This window comes from Stylophora pistillata, chromosome 2, assembly GCF_964205215.1.
Source record: "Stylophora pistillata chromosome 2, jaStyPist1.2, whole genome shotgun sequence".
Lineage (NCBI taxonomy): Eukaryota > Metazoa > Cnidaria > Anthozoa > Scleractinia > Pocilloporidae > Stylophora > Stylophora pistillata.
Window position 1 is genome coordinate 49,690,458 of NC_142520.1, and position 22,249 is coordinate 49,712,706.

General features: G+C 38.3%; 2 protein-coding genes across 3 annotated transcripts; both read right to left on the minus strand.

Moving 5' to 3' along the window:
* Nucleotides 1-536: 536 nt before the first annotated feature.
* LOC111346648 (uncharacterized) lies at nucleotides 537-5,447 on the minus strand. Its single transcript, XM_088748147.1, has 4 exons — nucleotides 4,572-5,447; nucleotides 4,181-4,295; nucleotides 1,771-1,865; nucleotides 537-1,625 (listed from the first exon to the last, which is right to left on the minus strand). Exons 1-4 carry the CDS (start codon nucleotides 4,899-4,901, stop codon nucleotides 960-962), a joined length of 1,206 nt encoding a protein of 401 aa, XP_088604273.1. The 5' UTR covers nucleotides 4,902-5,447; the 3' UTR covers nucleotides 537-959.
* A 2,995-nt stretch (nucleotides 5,448-8,442) lies between these two features.
* On the minus strand, nucleotides 8,443-20,277 carry LOC111346094 (uncharacterized). 2 transcript variants are annotated; one of them, XM_088748149.1, is made up of 7 exons: nucleotides 20,160-20,277; nucleotides 19,085-19,124; nucleotides 18,301-18,590; nucleotides 17,905-18,019; nucleotides 16,926-17,190; nucleotides 16,478-16,732; nucleotides 15,297-16,255 (listed from the first exon to the last, which is right to left on the minus strand). In XM_088748149.1, exons 1-7 carry the CDS (start codon nucleotides 20,160-20,162, stop codon nucleotides 16,090-16,092), a joined length of 1,134 nt encoding a protein of 377 aa, XP_088604275.1. In that variant the 5' UTR covers nucleotides 20,163-20,277; the 3' UTR covers nucleotides 15,297-16,089. The 2 variants fall into 2 exon arrangements, with proteins under 2 accessions (XP_088604276.1, XP_088604275.1); XM_088748150.1 differs by lacking the exons at nucleotides 15,297-16,255; nucleotides 16,478-16,732; nucleotides 16,926-17,190; nucleotides 19,085-19,124; nucleotides 20,160-20,277 and adding exons at nucleotides 8,443-11,945; nucleotides 12,090-12,183 and having other exon boundaries at nucleotides 17,895-18,019; nucleotides 18,301-19,048.
* Nucleotides 20,278-22,249: the final 1,972 nt, after the last annotated feature.

Sequence of the window (22,249 nt, forward strand, 5' to 3'; positions counted from 1 at the left end):
ACTCAATCTCAATTGCTTTTTTAATGAAAAATAGTCTTAATTGATAGAAAAATCGGCTCGAAAACCTTTTTCGCCTTTTTCTCCCTCCAGTCCTTTGTCTCCCCTGATGCCTTGCTTGCCGTGTCTTCCAGGTAAGCCCAGTATGATAAGTAGTGCGATTCCATTCAAGTAACTCTATTAAAATTGCAACTTCATATTTTAGTCAAGGAGGTAGTGAAAATGCGATTACATTCAGGGGCAAATCCCCATTAGTCAATAATTAAGAAGTACCTCCTACCCAAGAATATTTATGACCATGTTAGCAAAGTAAGGCAAGATGCTGTAGTCAGAGACTTACACTGTTGTTTAGTTGTCTCATTGATGGTCTAGACTTTAGTCCCAGGTCTCCTCTTGGTGTGCTGAACCATCTAAGGTTCAGTTAATCAATGGCCTGTATTCTCCTATTACCACGGTTGACACGTTCGTTCAAAACTTGAATATAGTAAGTAGACTATATATACATTACTGTTGGTGGATACTATACATCAACGAACCTCTTTTCTTCATTTGAAAGCGTTTTATTTATTTATCACATCGTTTATTTATTCATCTTGTAATTTAATTATTTCTACCAATCTAATAAAACACGAAGTGCACGATATAGTTTCAGAAATTCTTGATGAAATGACTGATTATTACATATCTTGCATATTTTATCTCTGACATCAATAAACAATCGTCAACTAGTACTTCCCTTTTCCTTGAAATATCGCTGAGTTGTAAGTCTGACTTAAAGTAATTCTACTGAATTCGATTTTCTCGAAAAGTTCTAATGGCAATGAATTTCTTGATTGTTACTGACCATTTTAAACTGCTCCTCTAACTTGGATTACAATGTGACATTAAATGAATAATTTCATCCTCCACAAAGTTATTCAGTTCAGAACTAAGTTTGAAAAATGAAAGGCCTGATTTTTTTTTTAACGGATCCATAAGTTCAACGAGTAGGACTGTGATGGAGCGTCTCCTCTTTGAGCACTATAACCAAAGTCATATTCAGATTCATATCCAGGGCTTCCTTTGAGAGAAAAAGAAGCATTGTCAGTTTCTGTGATTCCAATCCCATGATCAGCACGTGCACAGCTACTTCCTCCTCCACCAATCATCATCACTGATCCATCACCAGTTCTCCAGGCACACCAGAAGCCGATCTTGTTGGCGCTTTGAATGCTTCCACTGCACTCAGCCTGTTGAAACCCGTCTGTTGACTTGTACTGTCCGCCATATTGAATCGTACAATTTCCCAGACACTGATCACTGGCCCAGACTTTACCATTTCTAAAGTCGCCATAACTTGTGATTTTAGATCGGAATGTTTGACCACCCAAACAGTTACCTGTGGTCTGTAACAGTGGAGTGTGGCTGGGGTCATCACTGCGCGTGATCTTTATTTCTCTACCGCTGACCAACCAAAATGCTGGTGAGATCATATCGTTGTTCATGGATGGGTTATTTGTTGTTCCAGTAGCAGTTGGCTGGTCATACCACCATCTCCCATCGTCGCGCATCCAATTCTTGCCATCGCTGTTTGAGAATCGAGCGATAAGAGTCCAGTCTTGGTTGTTGTCAGCCATGTGGCAGTAAACCTATTAAAGAAAGAACATTACAGTTTAATTTGTTTGTATCGCCAAGCATAGGTGGGATTAAAAGGCTTGGTTATTTTAACCTTCACCTGCAATACTGGTACAAATTCAATTCGTGCTTTACCCTTTGTTTACTTTCACTGCTTACCTGTAATTCCACATTCCCAATTTTTAGCCAGTATTCACCACCCAGTAACTGCTCCCTATTCATTATTTGAGCCACTTCACCACATGAGTTGGCGACTGTAGAATAAATCCAACAACAACATTAAAGTTCGCCTCAGTGGAGTATAGTATCATTTAATTCCAGTATTACGGCTTTGAAGCCACTTTTTTGTGCCTTCTAGTTACGAGAATTTTCAAACCTAACAATTTTCTTCTTGATGCATTTTCCAGTTTCTTTAAGAGCACCCCTAGTACTGAAATAACCACTTTTCTAATCTCTCTACTTCGATTTATTTCCGTTTTTTAAACATTTTCACTTTACAGCTGGATGAAAGCATTCGCATCTGAGGGTACAACCACGTAGATAAAAAAATGCCCATCTTTTTCGTGTTTTTAATAACAATACATGGACAGCTTAATCTTATTCTACGACTTTCTGGATGGGCACAACGTTACAATCCGATAGATTGTAACGACTTGTGCGATGGTCTCGCCTTCCTTACGTTTCTTGGCAAAATTTGAGCCGACAGAGTGCGGCCGTTTTCAAGTTAATCAGTTCATGCATCGGATAACGCGCAGAAGGCGTCTTGAATAGTAGATGCCGCGGGGTCAGTAAAGAGAAACAATTGGCGTTGTTTGTTGCTTTTGCAGCCAGCTGCGTCGGATAATACTTTGAAGCTTTTGAACCACTTTTGCCATTGGTGAGCAAGAGAATTTTGATCGTCATGGGATCAAACGGCAGAATTAAAGCGGTATTTAACAACCACGGGCTCAATAAATCCTCGTCGCCAGTGTAATAACGTGTAATAATAGTTTTCTTCCGATCGGTTCTTATCTTTAATGGCTGCCTATCCTTTTACACAACATCACAACACGACAGCACATGCTCGCTCTACGAATTTTACTCTCTGAGTTCGAAGAGTATGCTTTGCATACCATAGCACTTTGTCAACTATTGACTATTACTGTTAACTACTCGGTTCTGAAAAAAAAAGTTCTTTATTCGCGCACACACTAATCCAAGTAATAAAATGTAGAGCCAAAATTTACGAGTTTTATACCTGCTAGCATTCTGCATATATTACGGTCACACTGCAATGTACACTAATTAGCAACGATTGTAGAATTTTAGCATTCTCCCCATTTTTTTGCAGTTCATTAGCGTTCCTTCGAGAATACGTTTAGTCTTTCTTTCCCGCGTTCGGTATAAAATACGTGTTGTTAATATTCTAGCTTTTTAGTTTCATCGTTGATTTCATCGAGAGAACATCTTGTCTTAAGAGAACATCTGGTTTAGAGTTGCCTTTTCGCGGCCTACAGCGCCGATACAATCTAACATCCTAGTTATTATGTTCATCGCGTTCGCTTTAGCCGCCTTTCAGTTTTATATTTCTGCATTTTGTAAGCTTCTATTTTTGTTGGTTCTTCATAAGTTCAAACCTCTCCTTCCGATCGAGCGTTTGTAATCATTGCTGTAAGCGGCAACGAAAAGACTCGCCTTTTGGTAGCAACAACGATTATATTTTGATAAAACGTAAATGGCGGCGTAAATTGCTGATTATGCAACAATTACAATGTCCTCTAATCTACGTTTATAACCCCTCTCCTGTGGGATGAAAATTAAAAACAACAAATATAATACACCTCCCCTTACCGAAATTTGCGCGTGTGAGAAAACAAAACATAACAAAAGAAATAAGCCGATCCGTTGAAGTGACTTACTAAGTTTAATTCTTGAAATCTTGTTTTGAAATTAACAAAGATCCCTGTAGCGACCATGGGAGGCAGTAACGTATTTGAGGAATGAATATTAACGTTCTCTCATGCTAGATTATGATCACAGACAGCTTGAATCTTGCGTTTTCATCGGTCAGATTGTGTAAGTTTGCACAGTTTTCAAGACGAATCAAGTAAAAAATATTCTCGCAAATACGTTTTTTCCATAGTCAGAGGAACGGTATGCACAGGGGCGATAATGTATCACCATCAAAAACGCTGGTGAAGCGGCAGAATCATCACGAGCGCTGGCTATAATTTTTCACGGGTGTATATATTCCTCATTAAAAGCTATTTTTCTCGTATTTTATACTTAGTGGCGACAGCATGTTCATGAACTTTTGGATCATGACCTAAGGGGAACAAAATATTCTGTATTTAGAACCGATTCCGGTTTCAATTCCCGTTATGAAGTTTTTTCAAAAGCTGTTGTTATTTCATTTTTTGTCCAGAGAGTGAAAGAGTTCTGTCTTATTCTAAGATGCGTCAGCCAGCTGGATTTTGCTTGAGGAGCGGCTATTTACATGTTCGGCTCCATTGAGCACTTATATTACTTCGGCGTGTTCTGCAGATTTTACAAAAAAAAAAAAAAAAATTAGAAATAAATGCAATCGTACCAATAATTTGACAGTCATCTCCGGTCCACGGATGTATGCAGGAACATGAAAACGTTTGGTTCTTCTCGTGAAACAAACAAGAACCACCATTACGACAGCCTGTCATGAGACATCCCTAAAAAGGCAAACATGTATTGTCGTTTAACAGGCATTTTTAATTCACAAAATAGAGTAGAACTCTTCTTGTTCAGCTGCAGTTGTTTCCATGTATGTAACCACTCGATAAATCATGGAAATTTCAAACCAATATAAATGAAATTGCGATGCTCCTTTACAATTGAAAATAACAATTTCTTTCTTCTTGTACGTGTTAAGGAAAGAAAAAAAAAAAAAAAACAAAGAAACGAAATAAAAAACAAAAACAAGGGAAAAAGCAATAACAAAACTATACCTTGAGCATCATAGAAAAAATGAAGCCTTTTTGATCAGAAAACTGGGCATTTCCGTCGAGGATCCCATGCCTGTTCAGTTCACAAGTTCCTTTATCGTCCTTTTTGGATGGTTCTTCGAAGTTTGTTGAAGTACACCAGGAGTTTTTGAGGCATGAAAGACTGCATGATATTTGAGTGGGAGATCGAAACTGTTTCACAGCATTACCATCAAGGCGCTTGCTCTCCTTAGTGGCGAATAACGCTGAACGAGAATGCGTCGAGTCTTCTTTAGCAAAAAGGATGGCGAGTCCTTGAAATAGGAAGAGGAAGAAACTTTCCATGACCGCCATTTCTAAAACATATCATTAACTGAGTGAGATGTTGATGCAGGTGTTAACTTTATTGGAAGTTGAAGCAGTACAACACCATTGGAAAATTCTTAATTATCGACGTTGGACAAATTTTAAGACAGAAGCCACATGCGGTAATCTAATAAATGAATATTTGCTTGGTTTCTGTGTAAGATGGAATCGACGTATCCTGTGTAACCGAGATCTTAAAGAACAAGTTCAGGCGAGATGTAAAGTGAACTACAATTAACTGATTTTTATGCCATCGAGTCAGGAGAGTAAGAAAACCAGAAGCTCCATCATTTGCCCCCGAGTAAATCCTGCTATTTTGAACAATTTGACGAGAAACTTCTGGCCTATCCTGATCTCGCTCGCTAATCTAGCTTCCCGTTTCCCTTTCATATCAAATTTGCACCGTTCAAATGTGGAATAAAGGGTCTCGTACAACTGATAGACAGGAAAAAGAGATAACAAGGCCCAAATTTTGAAAAATATGTTAAGATATATATATAATCTGGCTCGGAACCTTTTAGATTCTCAAGTCTTCAAATTACAGTTAACTTATTTCCATCGCAGACCGTGAATAAAAATTAAGTAAAGAAAAGTTATGGGATCAACTAAGAATTTTTAATTTTGGCTGCTGTAGCTTGCTTTCCTTGAATTTTTCCATAAACATTTAAATTTATCAGCTGGTTTTAGAGATAATGTTGATCCAGAAAAATACACAGTGATTTTGGATGCCTTAATTTGATATTTCAGAAGAGAAGAGAGTAGGTGAATCTCGGATGACTTCGAGAAAAACTACTCCAATTATTAACCCTTTACCAGCAAGCCACGCATACATGGTAGTAATTACAGCTATTGCTGTTGTTATTTGTTTCTTGTTGAAATTAAGAGACAACATACACCTTATTCCAAAATGGCGGCTGTCTCAGATGATCTGGGTCGAGTTGCATGAAAACGAGGCATCGAGGGCCAAACTGCGGTATTTACAAATGCTAATACGTCGCGATACGCTGTCATGCCTCAGAATTGTTGTGTGCCAGGGTGTAAAAAGAAGGTTTACGTCGAAAACAAGGTAAAGATTTCTTTCCACACATTTCCTGAAGAAAGAAAGTTATTTTTGAAATGGATTGTCGCTATTCGAAGAGATATAGGCAAACATTTCCAAGTGACAACGTACATAGAGTTTGCTCGAGACATTTCAATCCATCGGATTATCTTCCTTCACTCGCGGGGCGTAAAAATACTTTAAAACCAACAGCAGTACCTTCTGTATTTTTCTGGAAGAAGAGATCCCCAGAATATTTACGGAACACAATATCATGGCGTCCTTTCGAGACAACCTTGTGTACTGTCCTTCGTTTTTGACGGAGGACGATATTCCTGAAAGTTCATTTAATGGAAGAGATACGAATTGATTAAAGAACTCCGGGTTAAAGTTTTGGTTAAAGTGTCGTGGCGATTCGTGCAAAGGATTGTTCACAAAAGCGCAACTTTGTAAGCGGTAAGCGTCGAGTCCACAATAACCTTCGTTGCTTTGCGTGGCCTAGATTCTCAATCGCTTCATACTCTCTCAGGGTAAATGACTACTCGGAAGCGAAGATCGAATATCTTCTTGTCGACCCCGATGTAAATTTTGTTTATACCAGATGAAAAAGGCGACTCCTTGGCCTTGAAGATGCTTTGGATCCGAACACGCCGAACTTGTCAGCCCCTTCCGACAACACAAAAAGGTAGCTTTTCCTACTGATGGATGGGCGACAGCACTTGAAAAAAGTCCATCATTTGCTTCTGCGAAAATGGACATACATATTGTGAATTCAGGAAAAAAGTACCAAAACAGCGAATATCACTCGTTGCCTACAGGACTTCGAAAAGCCAAGGCTTTTCTGGCTGACGAATACCTTCACGAGATTCAGACTCGACAAGATCAGTTATTTTTATTATCGCGCGAAGTGCTTCCACAGTTTCAAAGTCCGCGAGGAACCACATAACTTGAAACTTGCGCTCTGCAATGTTTCTGGAGATGTAGAATATGCCTACTGTGGGCCAAGTTGTGCTGCTGGAAAGACAGGTTTCTGCAACCATATCCTGGCTTTGATGATGAAAGTCTGTAAATATTCTGGGGATCTCTTCTTCCAGTAAAATACAGAAGGTACTACTGTTGGTTTTGAAGTCCTTTTACGCCTCACAAGTGAGGGAAAATAATCCGATGGCTTGAAATGTCTCGGGCAAACTCTCTGTGAGTTGTCACTTGGAAATGTTTGCCTATCTCTCTTCGAATAGCGACGATCCATTTCATAAATAACTTTCTTCCTTCAGGAAATGTGTGGAAAGAAATCTTTACCCCGTTTTCGACACAAACCGTCTTTTTACACCTTGGTACACAACAATTCTGAGGCATGACAGCGTATCCCGACGTATTAACATTTGTAAACACCGCAGTTTGGCCCACGATGCCTCGTTTTCATGCAACTCGACCCAGATCATCTGAGGCAGCCGCCATTTTGGAATAAGGTGTATTATGTAAGTGTGTACATTTTAAAGCTGTTTGATGTTCAGATACAATAAATATATGAAGTTCATATATTTTGAACTGCGGTATTAGATACGTATGATGCACGATCCTTGCAGTAGACAGCGCTATTTATTCAAGAGCGAAAATCAGACCTGAAAAAAATCAAGCCTGTGCGGGATTCAAACCACTGACCTCTGCGATACTAGAGCAGCGCTCTACCAATATTCTACTGATGCATGAGGATTGACAGCTTAGCAAGTGTCACTTTTATCGTTGCTCTCCTTAAAAAGGATCAACTATCTCTTAAGAGAACTCGTGTTATCATTGGCAACGATTTTGACAACTTTACCTAAGAAGTACAGGCTATAAATATTTTCCCGCACTCCTGTGCCCTCGAAAAAAAGATCTTCATTGCACTCAAAAGTGGGTGAAAGTTAATACCTGAACCAGAAAAAATATTGAGTTTACGATGTAACCAATAAGATAGTAACAATTGAATCACCTTCATCTGCAACAGCCCAGTAATGAAACCATCCTACCAAAAAACACAAACGCAAAACTGAACGGAAGTAACGTGAAAAACAGGCTTCACTTTTTAAAATACATCTAAAAAATGACTGATGTAATAGGCAGTGACAGACTTTTCGTACATTAACGCTTTTAGTTAGCGCCCCAATTTAACAAACATAAGAAGACTACTGCACACATTTGTTTCTGCAACACAAAGCATTAATATTTTAAGTAAATCAGCATAACAAATCATTTACTGTACGCCTTAGGATAAATCAGTTATCAAAAATAAAGTCACGTTCGTAAAAAGACAGACTTTTCGTTCCCTAACACTTTTAGTTAGTTGAACGACTCAACATTAAGATTGTGCGCCTTAATTTAACAAACATAAGAGGACTACTGCACACATTTGTTTCTGCGACCCAAAGCATTAACATTTAAAATGAATCGGCGTTATAAATTATTTACTGCACGCCTTAGGATAAATCGGTTATCAAAAGTAAACTCACGTTCATGATAAAAAGTGATTCTTCAATATATGGATTTTTTTTTCAACCAACATTTGGGTACGAAATCCAACATAAGATCTTCATCTCTAGAGATAGTTAACTGCTAAAAGCGGAAAACAATTGTTGTTTTCTACAATGTCTTTCCTTTATTCGGTTGAAATGAGGCAGGTGCTTTTGTATCTAAATGTAAAAATGAAACAAGCTGAAATTACTGGAAGGGAATAATATACAATATACAAAGCGCGCGTAGCCTTAGTGCGTTCTGAGTTTTTTTTTAACTTAATTAATAGAAATTGCCTCATTTTTTGTAACTCAAGATAATGAAGAATAATTCTATCTACGTCGTGACTGATTAACTTAAATGCGCGCAAATTACTTAAAAGGCCGATATGACTGAAAGAAGGAAAATCACAGTTTTCATTCAAACTCAGATATTGGGTGCGAAATCCAGCGTAACATGTTAAGCTCTAGAGAGAGCCAACTTCTAAAAGCGGTAAACAACTGTTATTTTCTAACATTTTTTGGCCTTTATTTGGTTGGAATAAGGCAGGTGCTTCCGTAGCTAAATATAGAAGTGAAACAAGCTGTAAATACAAAAAGGGAATAATATACATAACGCACGTAGCCTTTGTGTGTTCTTAATTTTGTTTAACTTAATTAATAGAACTTGCCTCAGTTTTTGTAACTCGAAATAATGAAAAGCAATCTTATCTACGTCCTAGCTGATCAACTTAAATGCGCGGAAGTTACTTTGAAGGCCACTATAAATGAAAGAAGGAAAATCAGCGTTTTCAATCCAACCGAGATATAATGCGCGCTATCCCAGTAAAAATAAACATTTTCTTAAAGCTCAATATACACTGATTTCGGATATTTAATCTAATTTTATGACTGAACAGAGTTGAAGCTTATTCTTTCATGCCGAGACATTTTACAACATATGTTTTTTTGACGACGCATTTTAACAAACACGCTTCTATCTTATCGGAACGTGACCTACACGTGTTGATCTGAAAAAACGAGTATAATATTTTTATTTTAACACCTCGTTATTTTTTAGCCATCCTTTTAACTTGAAAGTAGCGCTTTTGAGCGAAGTTTTCAAAGTACCTAATCATTCTAAGCAACATATGGCAATCTGCGGTCTTTCCTTGCACTTAGGTGGCACGGAAAGCCGTATAATCTTGAACAAAAGCTCATCTTTCAAACCGGCAGTCTAAATCCCACAGGGATCAACGAACGCTTTTCCTTCTTCTAATTTATTCCTGTTTTTCTCGTCGCCATGCTCCTACCAATAACGTAGCTCCATTTTCTGCCTTTAAAAGTACATTTAACCCACAATTCCTCTATTCACTCCGACGAATGGCTAGCGCTCGAAACGTCAGCTTTTGTAATCATTACGGTGGCCAATTTACCATTTCAACTTTGTTGATATATCCAATTTTTTTCAAAGTAGAGGCTATATCTCAAGAAGTAAAGCAAAAATCGAAAATCCGGAACATCCTTTTAGGTTTATTATACATCCAAATTTCACGAAAATTGACCGAATAACAGCCGCGATTAAACTATCAATAGATCAGAGCTCATGCCAAAAACACTTGAATAAGAAAAAGTGACTTGACATTTTTTTATAACGTTACTCAGGTTAGCGATGTCAAAAGGCATGTCAGGCAACAAATTTCTCAGCTTGCCTGCAATTGTTGAGAAGTGAGTAGTAAATGCTTTACCCATGCATTTATTTATTATTTATCTAAAGTCGCCAAAACTTGTGATTTTTGATCGAAACTTATGGAAGGCTTGACGAAGTCTCAAAAATTTCTTGATGAATATTCAGTTAAAACATTAAACACGTATTGCATATTTTATATCTGATACTACTAAAGAATCATCAATGAATACTTCACATTTCCTCGAAAGATCGATGAGTTTTGAGTCTGACTTAAACTGATTCTATTTAATTTGATTTTCCCAGAAAAATCCTGATGGCAATTAATTTATTGACAATGAGAAGCTGAAGATGTTTAATGATCTTAGTATTGTTGCTGGGGTGCTGGTCAAGTCATTTTATCTCTGCTGTGAGAGGAAAAAGATGCGCTATTACTGACCATTTTAAAATGTTCATCTAACTTGGATCACAGTGCGACATTAAATGAATAACATCATCCTCTGCAAAGTTCTTCTTAAACTAAGTTTAAAAAGTAACGATCTAACTGTGTACTATGGAGAGCGCCCATATTTCTTTAAAAAGCGTGGCGTAACGTAGTTACTAAAAATAGAATAAAGAAGTTTCTAGAACGTTTAATCATGCTAACTGAGCGAGTACTCTTGATAGAGCTTTCAAGAAACGTTAGTGTGCAGATTTTCGTTGTGACGTAATAGTAGTGTAATGTTACTAAAAGTAGCAGTATTACAGATCTCAAGAACATTCTGGAACTTTTGTAGAAGATATGCGAGGAGTCGCGATCAGTTGAAGTGAGGCCCTTTTAGTGAGTAAGTACTGCTGTTGCGAAGAGCCCAGAGGAATTAGTGTTGAAATCGTCAGCCGTGTGGAACGCTACGTAGGAGAAAGTATTGTGGACGTCGACAAGTTACAAGAGTTTCAAGTGGACCGTGAGTTGTGAATTAGTGCACTGAGATTGAAGCTGTAATATTTATAGAGAGCTCCAAGTTAGAGGGTAGTTATTGTATTGGTATTAATATCGCTCCGTAAGTAAGTGGATAGTTATTGTACTGGTTATTGATATCGCTCCGTAGTTATTACGTTAGTCAATAAAATAGCTGAGATAGTACGAGTTGTATTTTTCTGTCGATTTGGAAAATACTGTAACACTGTGTTTAACGGATCCATAGGTTCAATGAGTAGGACTGGGATAGCAGATTGATTGAAATGCGATTACCACGACCAACACCATAACCAAAGTCTTGTTCACTGCATCCCTCATCATCAAAAGAGGCATCGTTAGCTTCTGTGATTCCAATCCCATGATCTGCACGATCACATTCCTCTCCTCCTCCACCAATCATCATCACTGATCCATCACCAGTACTCCAGTCACACCAGAAGCCGATCTTGTCGGCACTTTGGATGTGTCCACTGCAATTAGCCTGTTGAAACGCATCTGTTGAATTGTACAGTCCTCCATATTGAGCCGTACAGTTTCCAAGACACTGATCAATGGCCCAACCACTGCCATTTCTAAAGTCACCGTAACTTGTGATTTTAGATCGAAATGTTTGGCCACTCAAACAATTACCTGAGGTCTGTAACAAAGGGGTGTGGCTGGAGTCGTCACTGCGCGTAATCTTTAATTCGCTACCGCGGACTAACCAAAAGGTTGGTGAAATCATATCATTATTCATAGAGGGGTTGTTTGTTGTTCCAATAGCAATTTGCTGGTCATACCACCATCTCCCATCGTCACGCATCCAATTCTTGCCATCGCTGTTTGAGAATCGAGCGATAAGAGTCCAGTGTTGGTTGTTGTCAGCCATGTGGCAGTAAACCTATTAAAGAAAGAAGAACAAGGTTTTAATTTGTTTGCATTGCCAAGCATAAGCTGGGTAAAAGGCTTAGTTATCTTAGCTTTCACCCGCAATACTGTTAGAAATTCGAATCATGCTTTGCCCTTTTTTACTTTCATTGCTTACCTGAAATTCAATTTCCCCAATTTTTAGCCAGTATTCGCCATCCAGTAACTGCTTGTTATTTATTATTTTAGCAACTTCACCACATGAGTTGGCGACCGTGGGATAAATCCAACAACAGCATTTAAGTTCACCCTTCTCAATGAAGTATAGTATCATTTAATTCGAGTATCATGGCTTTAAGGCCACTTTTTGGTGCCTTCTACGGGAATTTTCGAACCCAAGAAATTTCTTCTCGATTCATTATACAATCTCCTTAAGAGCACCTTTAATATTGGAATAACCTATTTTCTAATCTCTCCATTTCGAGCGGTTTCTATTTCTAAATCTTTGCACTTTAAAGCTTTTTTGGAGGAAAGTATTCCCATCTGAGGGTATAGCCACATCAATAAATTAAAAGAAAATTGATTATCTTTTCTTTTTTTAATAACAATACATGGACAGCTTAATCTTATTCTACGACGTTCTAGATGGGCCTATCGTAGAGTATAGCTACTTATTATTTTCCTAGATCGTAACAAATTGAGTGATGGTCTCGCTTCCTCGTGTTTTTCTTTTTTTATTGGCGAAATTTGAGCCCACAAAATGGGGTCTTCTCTCGTGGAGGGAAATATTCAATGACTCAACATTCCGCGGCCGTTTTTTAATCAGCTTCTGCATTGGATAACGCGCATAAGGCATCTTGAATATTAGATACCGCGGTAACTTGGGGGTCAGCAAGGAGAAAGAATGAGCGTTGTTTATCGCTTTTTGCAACCAGCTGCGTCGGAGAATATGTTTAAGCTTTTGAACCACTTTTGCCATTATTTAGCGAGAGAATTTTGATCGTCATAGGATCAAACGGCGGAATTAAAGCGGTATTTAACAATTCGGCCATGAGTTCGATTAATCCTCGTCGCCAGTGTAAAAACGTGTAATAATAGTTTCCTTCCGATCGGTTTTCATTTTTAATGGCTGCATGCCCATCCTTCTTACACAATATCACAACACGACGGCATACGCTCGCTCTACGAATTTTACTCTTTGTTGGAAAAGCATGATTTGTGTTTAGCATTTTGTCAACCATTAACTATTACAAAGCCCTCCGTTATACATATACAATCCCTCTTCTATGGGATAAAAGTTAAATTCTCAAAAATAAAATTCAATTATACCTCCTCTCACCGAAATTTGCGCGAGCGAGAAACAAAACAAAACAATGCTAATCTTGTTTTAGAATTAACAAAGATCCTCGTAGCGACAACGGGAGGCTGTAACGTATTTGAGCGATCGAATATTTACAATCTGTCTCGCTAGATTATGATTACAGACTGCTTGAATCTTGCGTCTTCATCGGTCGAATCACGTAAGTTAGCACAGTTTTCAACACAAATCAACTTAAAAAATATGATTGAATAGACTTTCTTTTTAATTGTTAGAGAAAGAGTATGTACAGAGGCGATAAGGTAGTCGCCATTAGTTACACTGATGAAGCGAACATCAAGCACGAAATGATTTTAACGGGTATGTAGTTGCCTCATTAAAGTGTCACTACGATTAAATTTGGGGTTTCGTTTTTTATTACATATTTCGAAAATATATGTAAAAGTGACTTACCGTGCCAAGTTTGGAGTCGAAATATGATCTGGAAGTGTGTTTATTTGCACTACAATTTTCGTAAATATCCTGCCACCATTACTCGATTCAGAAAATGACTGGGAGTAGTATTTGAAGGAGTTGGGGCGAGATGTGAAATAGAAACATCAACACGGCAAAACAAGGTACACAAACGTGGCTAATTTCGCATTCAGGACGAGATATTTTTGGAAGCTTTGAGAGGTTCTTTCTTCGCTATTTTTGACTAAAACGAAAGTATGCCTGGTAGACATTATATAATAATAATAATAATAATAATAATAATAATAATAACATTATTTATCCTCGAATTTCAAGGTAGCACGCAAGTGCTAATATCTCCGAGCAACAACTAAACTGAAACTAAATAAATTCAAATAATGGTGGTTTTTGAGGAGAGGGGAAAACCGCAGTACCCGGGCAAAAACCTCTCGGGGCAGAGTAGAGAACCAACAAACTCAATCTACATATGACATCGGGTCCGGGAATCGAACCCGGGACACAGCGGTGGAAGGCGAGCGCTCTCACCACTACACCAACCCTGCTTCCCCAAACCCTGCTCCTCCCACGTTGTGTTGTTCAGGACTGTGGAAACATAAAGAACGATGAATTGGGGATCTCTATTCATAATTCTCCTGATTCGGGTAGCGTTAGACTAAAGTGGAAAAGGTTCGTGTCTATTCATCGGAAGGATTTCAAGCCAGTGGGAAAATTTGCAGTGTGCTCCTAGCATTTCACAAGGGATTTTTTTACGCTTGCTTTTCCGATGAAAGGCATGAAAAGAAAGGTTGAAGAAGAGGACGTTTCCAACTATTTGGAAAAAATCGTTTGAAACACTCTCAAAGCGGAGTCGACGATCGGTGAGTGAAATTACAATGTATTTGTGCTGTGCTTATCACCATAACATTTGTTTCCTCACTTACCTGTGACATGATTTTTTTCTGGCATCGTTGTTCAATATTCGTGTAATGAATGCTCCGACTATTTAGACTTCCCATATTGTTGCATGTGTTTTCATACTTTTCTGCTTTCTTCTCATAGTTACAGTAAAACGGGCGTTTGCGAAAAATGGGCATTTGCGCTGGGTGGACGTGAAGTCAATTCCCCAATTCCCAGACCTTCCCACTCAAGCGTAAAATGTAGAAAAAGTGAAGCTACATAGAAATCCAGTTCTCTATTTTTTGAGATATTACCTTGCTGTTACTTTGAGATTTCACAGTTCTCCAAAGTTCCCTCCAAGAAATCAGCAAATTTTGAGTTACACGCGAGTCTTTTAAAACGACCAAAATTGAACTTAGTCTGATTTCTACATTCTATAAATTCAGTTACTGTTTGCGGGTGATAAAGACCCTATATGAAGTCGTGAAGAAATCGAAAATGCATATAAAAAACTGAAGGAAGATGATGACTCAGTGAAGACTCATCAGAACCCAAGGTACAAAGATGCAGAATCTACTGCATTCCCATCTGAGCTCTAACTATCCTTTGGGAAGTGATTTAGGCTTAAAACTAAATCCAGTATGAGAGGATCTATTTCAGCACAAGAATACATGAAATATGTTTTTTTAATTTAATCAGATAAGAATTGGAAAAAAAACAAAGAGGCATAGCCAGCCCATAGACTGGAAGTCCCAGTCCTAAGTGTTCGGTTTGTCCACTCTACCACTTGGGTGGGCTAGATAGCTTGAGGGCTCAAAGTTGTCATGTGTGCAATGAACAGAATTATTACAAAAAGGCATTTTTCAGAATGTATGTGAGATCAAAAACCAAATCCACAATTAGCCAGGTTTACAAAAAGTTGAAAAAACGGGCAACACCCTGAGAAAAACAATAAAAATGATGATCATTTTGTTAGTGTTATTTTATTATTTCAGATGCTATGATTAAATGAGTATTTCCTTTCAATCATTTTTTACAGGTTGGACCTACAAGGAAAAAACCATTCAAGAGGAACCGAAGGGAATTGTTTCTCTTTTCCAAACTTCTTATTTTGTTTCAGTTCTGCTACTTGTGCTTCTTCCCAAACCTAAACTTTCTTTATTTTTAAGACAGGTACCTTATTAACCGTGGAAAGTTTCTGCAGTAACTGTGGCCAGACAAAAGTCTGGAAGAGTCAACCAGACCTGCTAGGAATGTTTCCAGCAGGTAACCTGCTATTAAGTTTTGCAGTGCTCTGTGCTGGGGCATCCATCCGAAAGGTACTACTGGTATTTACGCACATGGGTATATTGGCTTACCATGAGCCGACATACTATTATCACCAAAGGCACCTTTTGATCCCCTCCATTATCTCCTTCTGGCGAAAATACCAGAAGAGGATACTGGAGACACTGACGAACAAGGAAGTTTAATGACACATGACACTCTTCAAGAGCAAAATGTCCATTTATTATTCATTTTCTTCATCTTCGAATCCACGGTAATGGCCATTTTGACTCGGAAATTGTTTCCTGATTTTATTGTAAGCACAACAGGGTAAGGGGTATCGCTTGGAACTACCAATATAACTCCACAGCAGTCTTGTAAATTGGTGATAGGCCACAGACCTCAGGAATCTAGTGAGGGAAATATCATCACTGTTCATTCAAGGAAGGACTGGATGGAGATGAATAAATAATCCTTTTAAAAATAAGCAGTGGGGCCAATAAAGCCATTTAGAAAATGAAAAATGTGATTCTATGAGATCAGTCCACGGCGATAAGCTTAGATGTATCAATTATTCAACGCTATGTAAGGTTCGATCGTTCCGATACAAAGTCAACAATACCCCAACTTACTCATCATCACTTTTGTTGCTTTGCCCACGAACAGTTGTGTACGACTTTCCAGCTCGTGTTTTTAGGCCCAGTGCAGCCACTTCCAATACGTGGCGGTTTAAGCAGACGCTTTCAAACCCTGGATGGAGGGTTATGCATACGTTCTGGTCTCTAATGGCTTCTTCCATGACCTCTTGGCAGCGATCTATCTCTTTACAGCAAATGCACTCCTCCGCTTTTGTCACACGGCTGACAGAGCAGTTCGAGCACGAACACCTGCAAAATAATTTGAAAAATTTGTCAAACGAAAGAAAAATACGTCTGTATAAAATCATTACTTGTCTGACCGCTTTAATAAAACTATCGCATAAAATCAGGACTACAGTTAATCACATAGCAACGATTTTACGACGGTTGTTTGAAATTGGAAAATAAAAATATAAATCTACATTCCATGATAATACCATACCATTCATTCGCTGGCACCTCTCCCGAATATCTTCGCTGAAACAATTGTTCATCTTCTTCTTCGCGGTGAACGCTTTCGTTGTAGACCGCGGCTTCTTCCTCGGTGGCAAGAGGTTCGTAACTGTCGTCGCACGGCGCAAACTCAGAAAATTCCTCAATCACTTCGTCAACTATAAAACTTTCTTGATCACTTTCAGATGTGCAGGAAGAGGAATCCGACAGAGATGACATCTTAAACGTCTTATAAACGGCTCTAAACACACAAGCTTTTCCCAAATGCGAATATTTTGGTTGATGTTTCTACGTAGCAGCGCATAAATCACGTGGTCAAACGCAAGACAACTTTACGGAGATCTCGGGGGCTATTGTTTTGCGAACTTTGTAATGGCGGATGGTAACTACGCACTTTTCAGTGGGAAATTTCCAGCCCCCGTACGCAAGTATCGTTTCAGTTTTTCGCTATTTGTATAATTTTGAACATATAGAAAAGATTTATGTTAACATAACCCGGAAACAAAAACAAAAACTTTTGTCGTAGTAGCACTTTAAAACCCACTTCCTCGCATTGACTGTAAATTGCCACTGGCAATCTGGTAAAGTCCCCCACACAGTATTGTGAAGCGCATTTGATCATCTACACAGTCATGTTAATTTGCGCTATATAGAAAGGTTAATTAATTCATTTCAGACTGAGTGGCGACGGCATACTAATGAACTTTCGGATCATGTCTTAAGAGAAAAGAAAAGAGTCTGTATGGGGAACCAATTCCGCTTTCAATTCCTGTTATGAAGTTTTTTCAAAAGCTGTTGTTATTTCATTTTTTTTCCAGAGAGTGAAAGAGTTCTGTCATATTCTTAGATGCGCCAGCCAGCTGGATATTGCTTAAGGAGCGGTTATTTACATTTTCGGCTCCATTGAGCACTCTTATTACTTTTCCCTGTTCTAAAGGTTTAATTAAAGAAAAGAATTGCAATCTTACCAATTATTCGACAGTCATCTCCAGTCCAAGGATGTATGCAGGAACATGAAAATGTTTGGTTCTTCTCATGAAACAAACAAGAACCGCCATTACCACAACCTGACACGAGACATCCCTAAAAATAACAAGCATGTATGGTCGTTTAACAGGCATATTTACCTTACTGAGTAGAAATCTTCCAAATCAGCTGCGGTCGTTTTGCGGGTACTCGAACTTGACAGAATTAAGAGATAAGGAGCAAACACTCAATAACTCTCGGAAATTTCAAACTACTATGCATGTAATTGAGAAGCTCTCTTAGAAATGAAAATGACAACTGTTTTTCTTTTTGTACGTATTAAAAAAAAAAAAAAAAAAAAAAAAAAAACCAAGAGAAAAACAATAGAAAAACTTTACCTTGAGCACCATAGAGAAAGTAAAGCTTTCTTGATCATAAAACTGAGAATTTCCGTCGAGGATCCCATGCTTGTTCAGTTCACAAGTTCCTTTCTCGTCCTTTTCAGTTGGTTCCTCGAAGTTTGTAGAAGTACACCAGGAGTTTCTGAGGCACGAAAGGCTGCATGATATTTGATTGGGAGATTGAAATCGTTTGACAGCATGACCAGCAAGTCGCTTGTTCTCCTGGGTGGTGAATAACGCTGAACGAGAAAGCGTAGACTCTTCTCTCGCGGAAATAATGGCGATTCCTTGAAAGAGGAAGAGGAAGAAACTTTCCTTGATCGCCATTTCTAAACATACTAGGCACGAACAAAGTGACGTAAGTTTTATAAGCGTTGAAACAGTACAACACGATTGGCCAGTTCTTATCGAGGTTGGATTAAGGGAGAAGCCAGATGGTAACCTGATAGACGAATATTTGTTAACTTTCCGCGTAAACCTATGAAATGGACGAATTCTGTGTTTCTAGTTGATTTCTTTGTCATCGTGTCGAAAGAGACGATCCTTTATTTGTTTCTGCGACCCAAAGCATTAACATTAACGTTATAAATTATTTACTGCACGCCTTAGGATAAATCGGTTATCAAAAAGAAAGTCACGTTCATGATAAAAAGTGATTCTTCAATATATGATTTTTTTTTCAACTAACATTTTGGTGCGAAATCCAACATAACATCCTCATCTCTAGAGATAGTTAACTATTAAATGCTGAAAACAATGATTGTTTTCTAAAATGTTTTACCTTTATTTGGTTGAAATGAGGCAGGTGCTTTTGTGTCTAACTATAAAAATGAAACAAGCTGAAATTACGGGAAGGGAATAATGCACAAAGCGCACATAGCCTTAGTGCGTTCTCCGTTCTTTTTTAACTTAATTAATAAAACTTGCCTCATTTTTTGTAACTCAAGATGATGAAAAAAAATTTTATCTACGTCATGGCTGATTAACGTAAATGCGCGCAAGTTCTTTAATCAGCGTTTTCATTCAAACTGAGATATTGGGTGCAAAGTCCAGCATAAAATGTTCAGCTTTAGAGAGAGAGCCAACTGCTACAAGTGCTAAAAAACTCTTATTTTCTAAATTTTTTTGCTTTTATTAGGTGGGAATAAGGCAGGTGCTTTCGTAGCTAAATATAGAGGTGAAACAAGCTATAATTAAAGGAAGGGAATATTATGCATAACGCACGTAGCCTTTGTGCGTTCTAAATTTTGATTAACTTAATTAAAAGAACTTGCCTCATTTTTTGTAACTCCAAATAATGAAAAACAGTCTTATCTACGTCTTAGCTGATCAACTTAAATGCACGCAAGTTACTTTGAAGGCCACTATAAACGAAAGAAGGAAAATCTGCGTTTTCATTCAAACCGAGATATAATGCGCGCTATCCCTGTAAAAATAAACATTTTCTTAAAGTTTAATAAACCCTGATTTCGGATATTTAATCTAATTTTATGATTGAACAGAGTTGGAGTTTATTCTTTCATGCCGAGACATATTACGATTTATGTTTGTTTGACGACGCATTTTAACAAACACGTCTCTATTTTATCGGAACGTGACCTACACAGGTTGATCTGGAAAAACGTGTCTGAAATTTTTATTTGAACACTTCGTTATTTTTTAGCTATCCTATCAACTTCAAAGTAGCGCTTTTGAGCGAAGTTTTCAAAGTAGAGGCTATATCTCAAGAAATAAGGATGAAATCGAAAATCCGGGACATCCTTTTGTCCTTTTGAGGTTCATTATATATCCAAATTTCACGAAAATTGACCGAATGACAGTCGAGAATAAACTATCAATAGATCAGGGGTGCTTACCATTTACATTAAACCCTCCAGTTGGAGAATTCCCTGTCAATGGTAATGCATTTTCCTCCCGGATGGAACAGGGTAAGCGGGTCGTAAACCTTCAGCAGCGATCCGAACAGAAATGTAAGCCCCCACTAAGGGCTTCAAGCGGTTGACTTCCTTTGTTACTACGGTAACATCTTAGCAGACAATCTGCCAACAGTCGAGGAGGTAAACAAAATAGCGCAACAAGGCATTTTGTTGGCCATATTGGATGAATTAGACGTTTCTGACCTCTTGTCTGAACCGTATACAAGGCTACTTTGAAGTTAAAGTTCCGTCCTATTTTGGCGATGAGTTTAAAAACCACTTTCGTTTAACTCGTAACACTTGTGAGTTACTCACGCGAGAAATTTTAGCGTCCGGTGTCATTAATGCAGGAAACCCATTTGGCAGGGTCCCTATCCCGCCAGGAAAACAACTTTTACAAACGCCAGTGAAACAACGCGACAAGTGGCAGATCGATTCAACATCACGATGAGCAGTTGCGGCAGAGTCCTGCGAAGAGCTAACTCACAGGTGGCCCAAGCTCTGTCACAGGTTCTTTCACAGTGAATAATTAAAGAGTTTGTATAGTGGTTTAGTTGGACTTGCTTTTGAGCTCCGTAAATGTAAAGTTATGTGAAATAATCAAAGAAATAAAGTCTTACTTTCGTAGAGAGTAGTCTGTGTTGTTGTCCTCGCGATTTGAGGCCGTTTTGATGTGTTTCAGCTTTATTCTCAAATATCCTCTTATCCGGGTAAGAGGATATTCGTAAAAATCAATTGAAAACAGTGAAAATGGACACTATCGACGATCTAGTCAAGTCGATGAGTTTACCCGGGGTACTTTAGTATGTATGAAGAGTTGGTATTAGAAGACTATGGGGAGGACCCGTTGAGAGAGATTTGACTAGGTTCCAGGTTGACCGCGCATTAACGGTCTCTCAGCTGCACAAGAAGTTTCTTCCACGCATTAGAAGAATTCCGAACGGCCGTTAATTTGAAATTCTCGCTGGATTGGTTGCTTGACAAACCGACTTTTTTGGGATTTTTTTCAGTCAACTTAAAGGTCAACTATTTGGCTTTCGTGCTGCCGAGTTTTGATTCGAGGGAAAGTATTTAAGTGTTGTTTTTGAGCGATTTTGGCGAGCTTGTGTCAACAAAAGTTTCCGACCTTCCCGTATTTTATGCACGGTAATTTAGGGCGTCAAACTGAAACACATCAAAACGGCATCAAATTGCGAGGAGAACAACACAGACTACTCTCTACGAAGGTACGACTTTATTTCTTTGATTATTTCACACAACTTTACATTTACGGAGCTTAAAAGCAAGTCCAACTAAACCACTATACAAACTTTTTAATTATTCACTGTGAAAGAGCCTGTGACAGAGCTTGGGCCACCTGTGGTTAACTCTGCTCTTTTGTCGATGCGCCAGCACTACATAAAATGGCCAAATGGTGAGAAAATGTTTTTATACTTTACATAAACATATCAAGTTTGGATGATGGCAACAAAAATCACGTATTTGTATAGTTAATGTATTCATTCGAAGCAAGTTAGAAAAAAAAATCGATCGCATTAAAAAACCTTTAATTGCTATGTATGTGTAATCCCTCGTTTTCTTGCGATCGCTTCCCTTTTCTTCGGTCATGAGTAATTTAGGAATTCATTATAGATATCCTGTGACATATAACTTGAAATAGCTATTCTTGTGTTGTTTTTAGTGAATGAAATGCGAGAGATTGCCCAAAATTTTGAGGATGAAGGGATGCCAGGAACAATAGGTAAGTGCCCAGTGTTCAGTGCCCAGTGCCCAGTGCCCAGTGCCCAGTGCCCAGTGCCCAGTGCCCAGTGCCCAGTGCCCAGTGCCCAGTGCCCAGTGCCCAGTGCCCAGTGCTTTTGTCGTGACAGGAATGTTAAAATGGCAAACTTTAAAACGGTTATTTTCGTTTTGTTAGAAGCCACCTATCAGTACAGTTTCTCATGTCATTTTCAGATCATACAAACATGGAATTTTAAACTTTTTAGAGTTCAAATTTTAAATTGAGCTTAATTTTAAATTCATTGATCTTA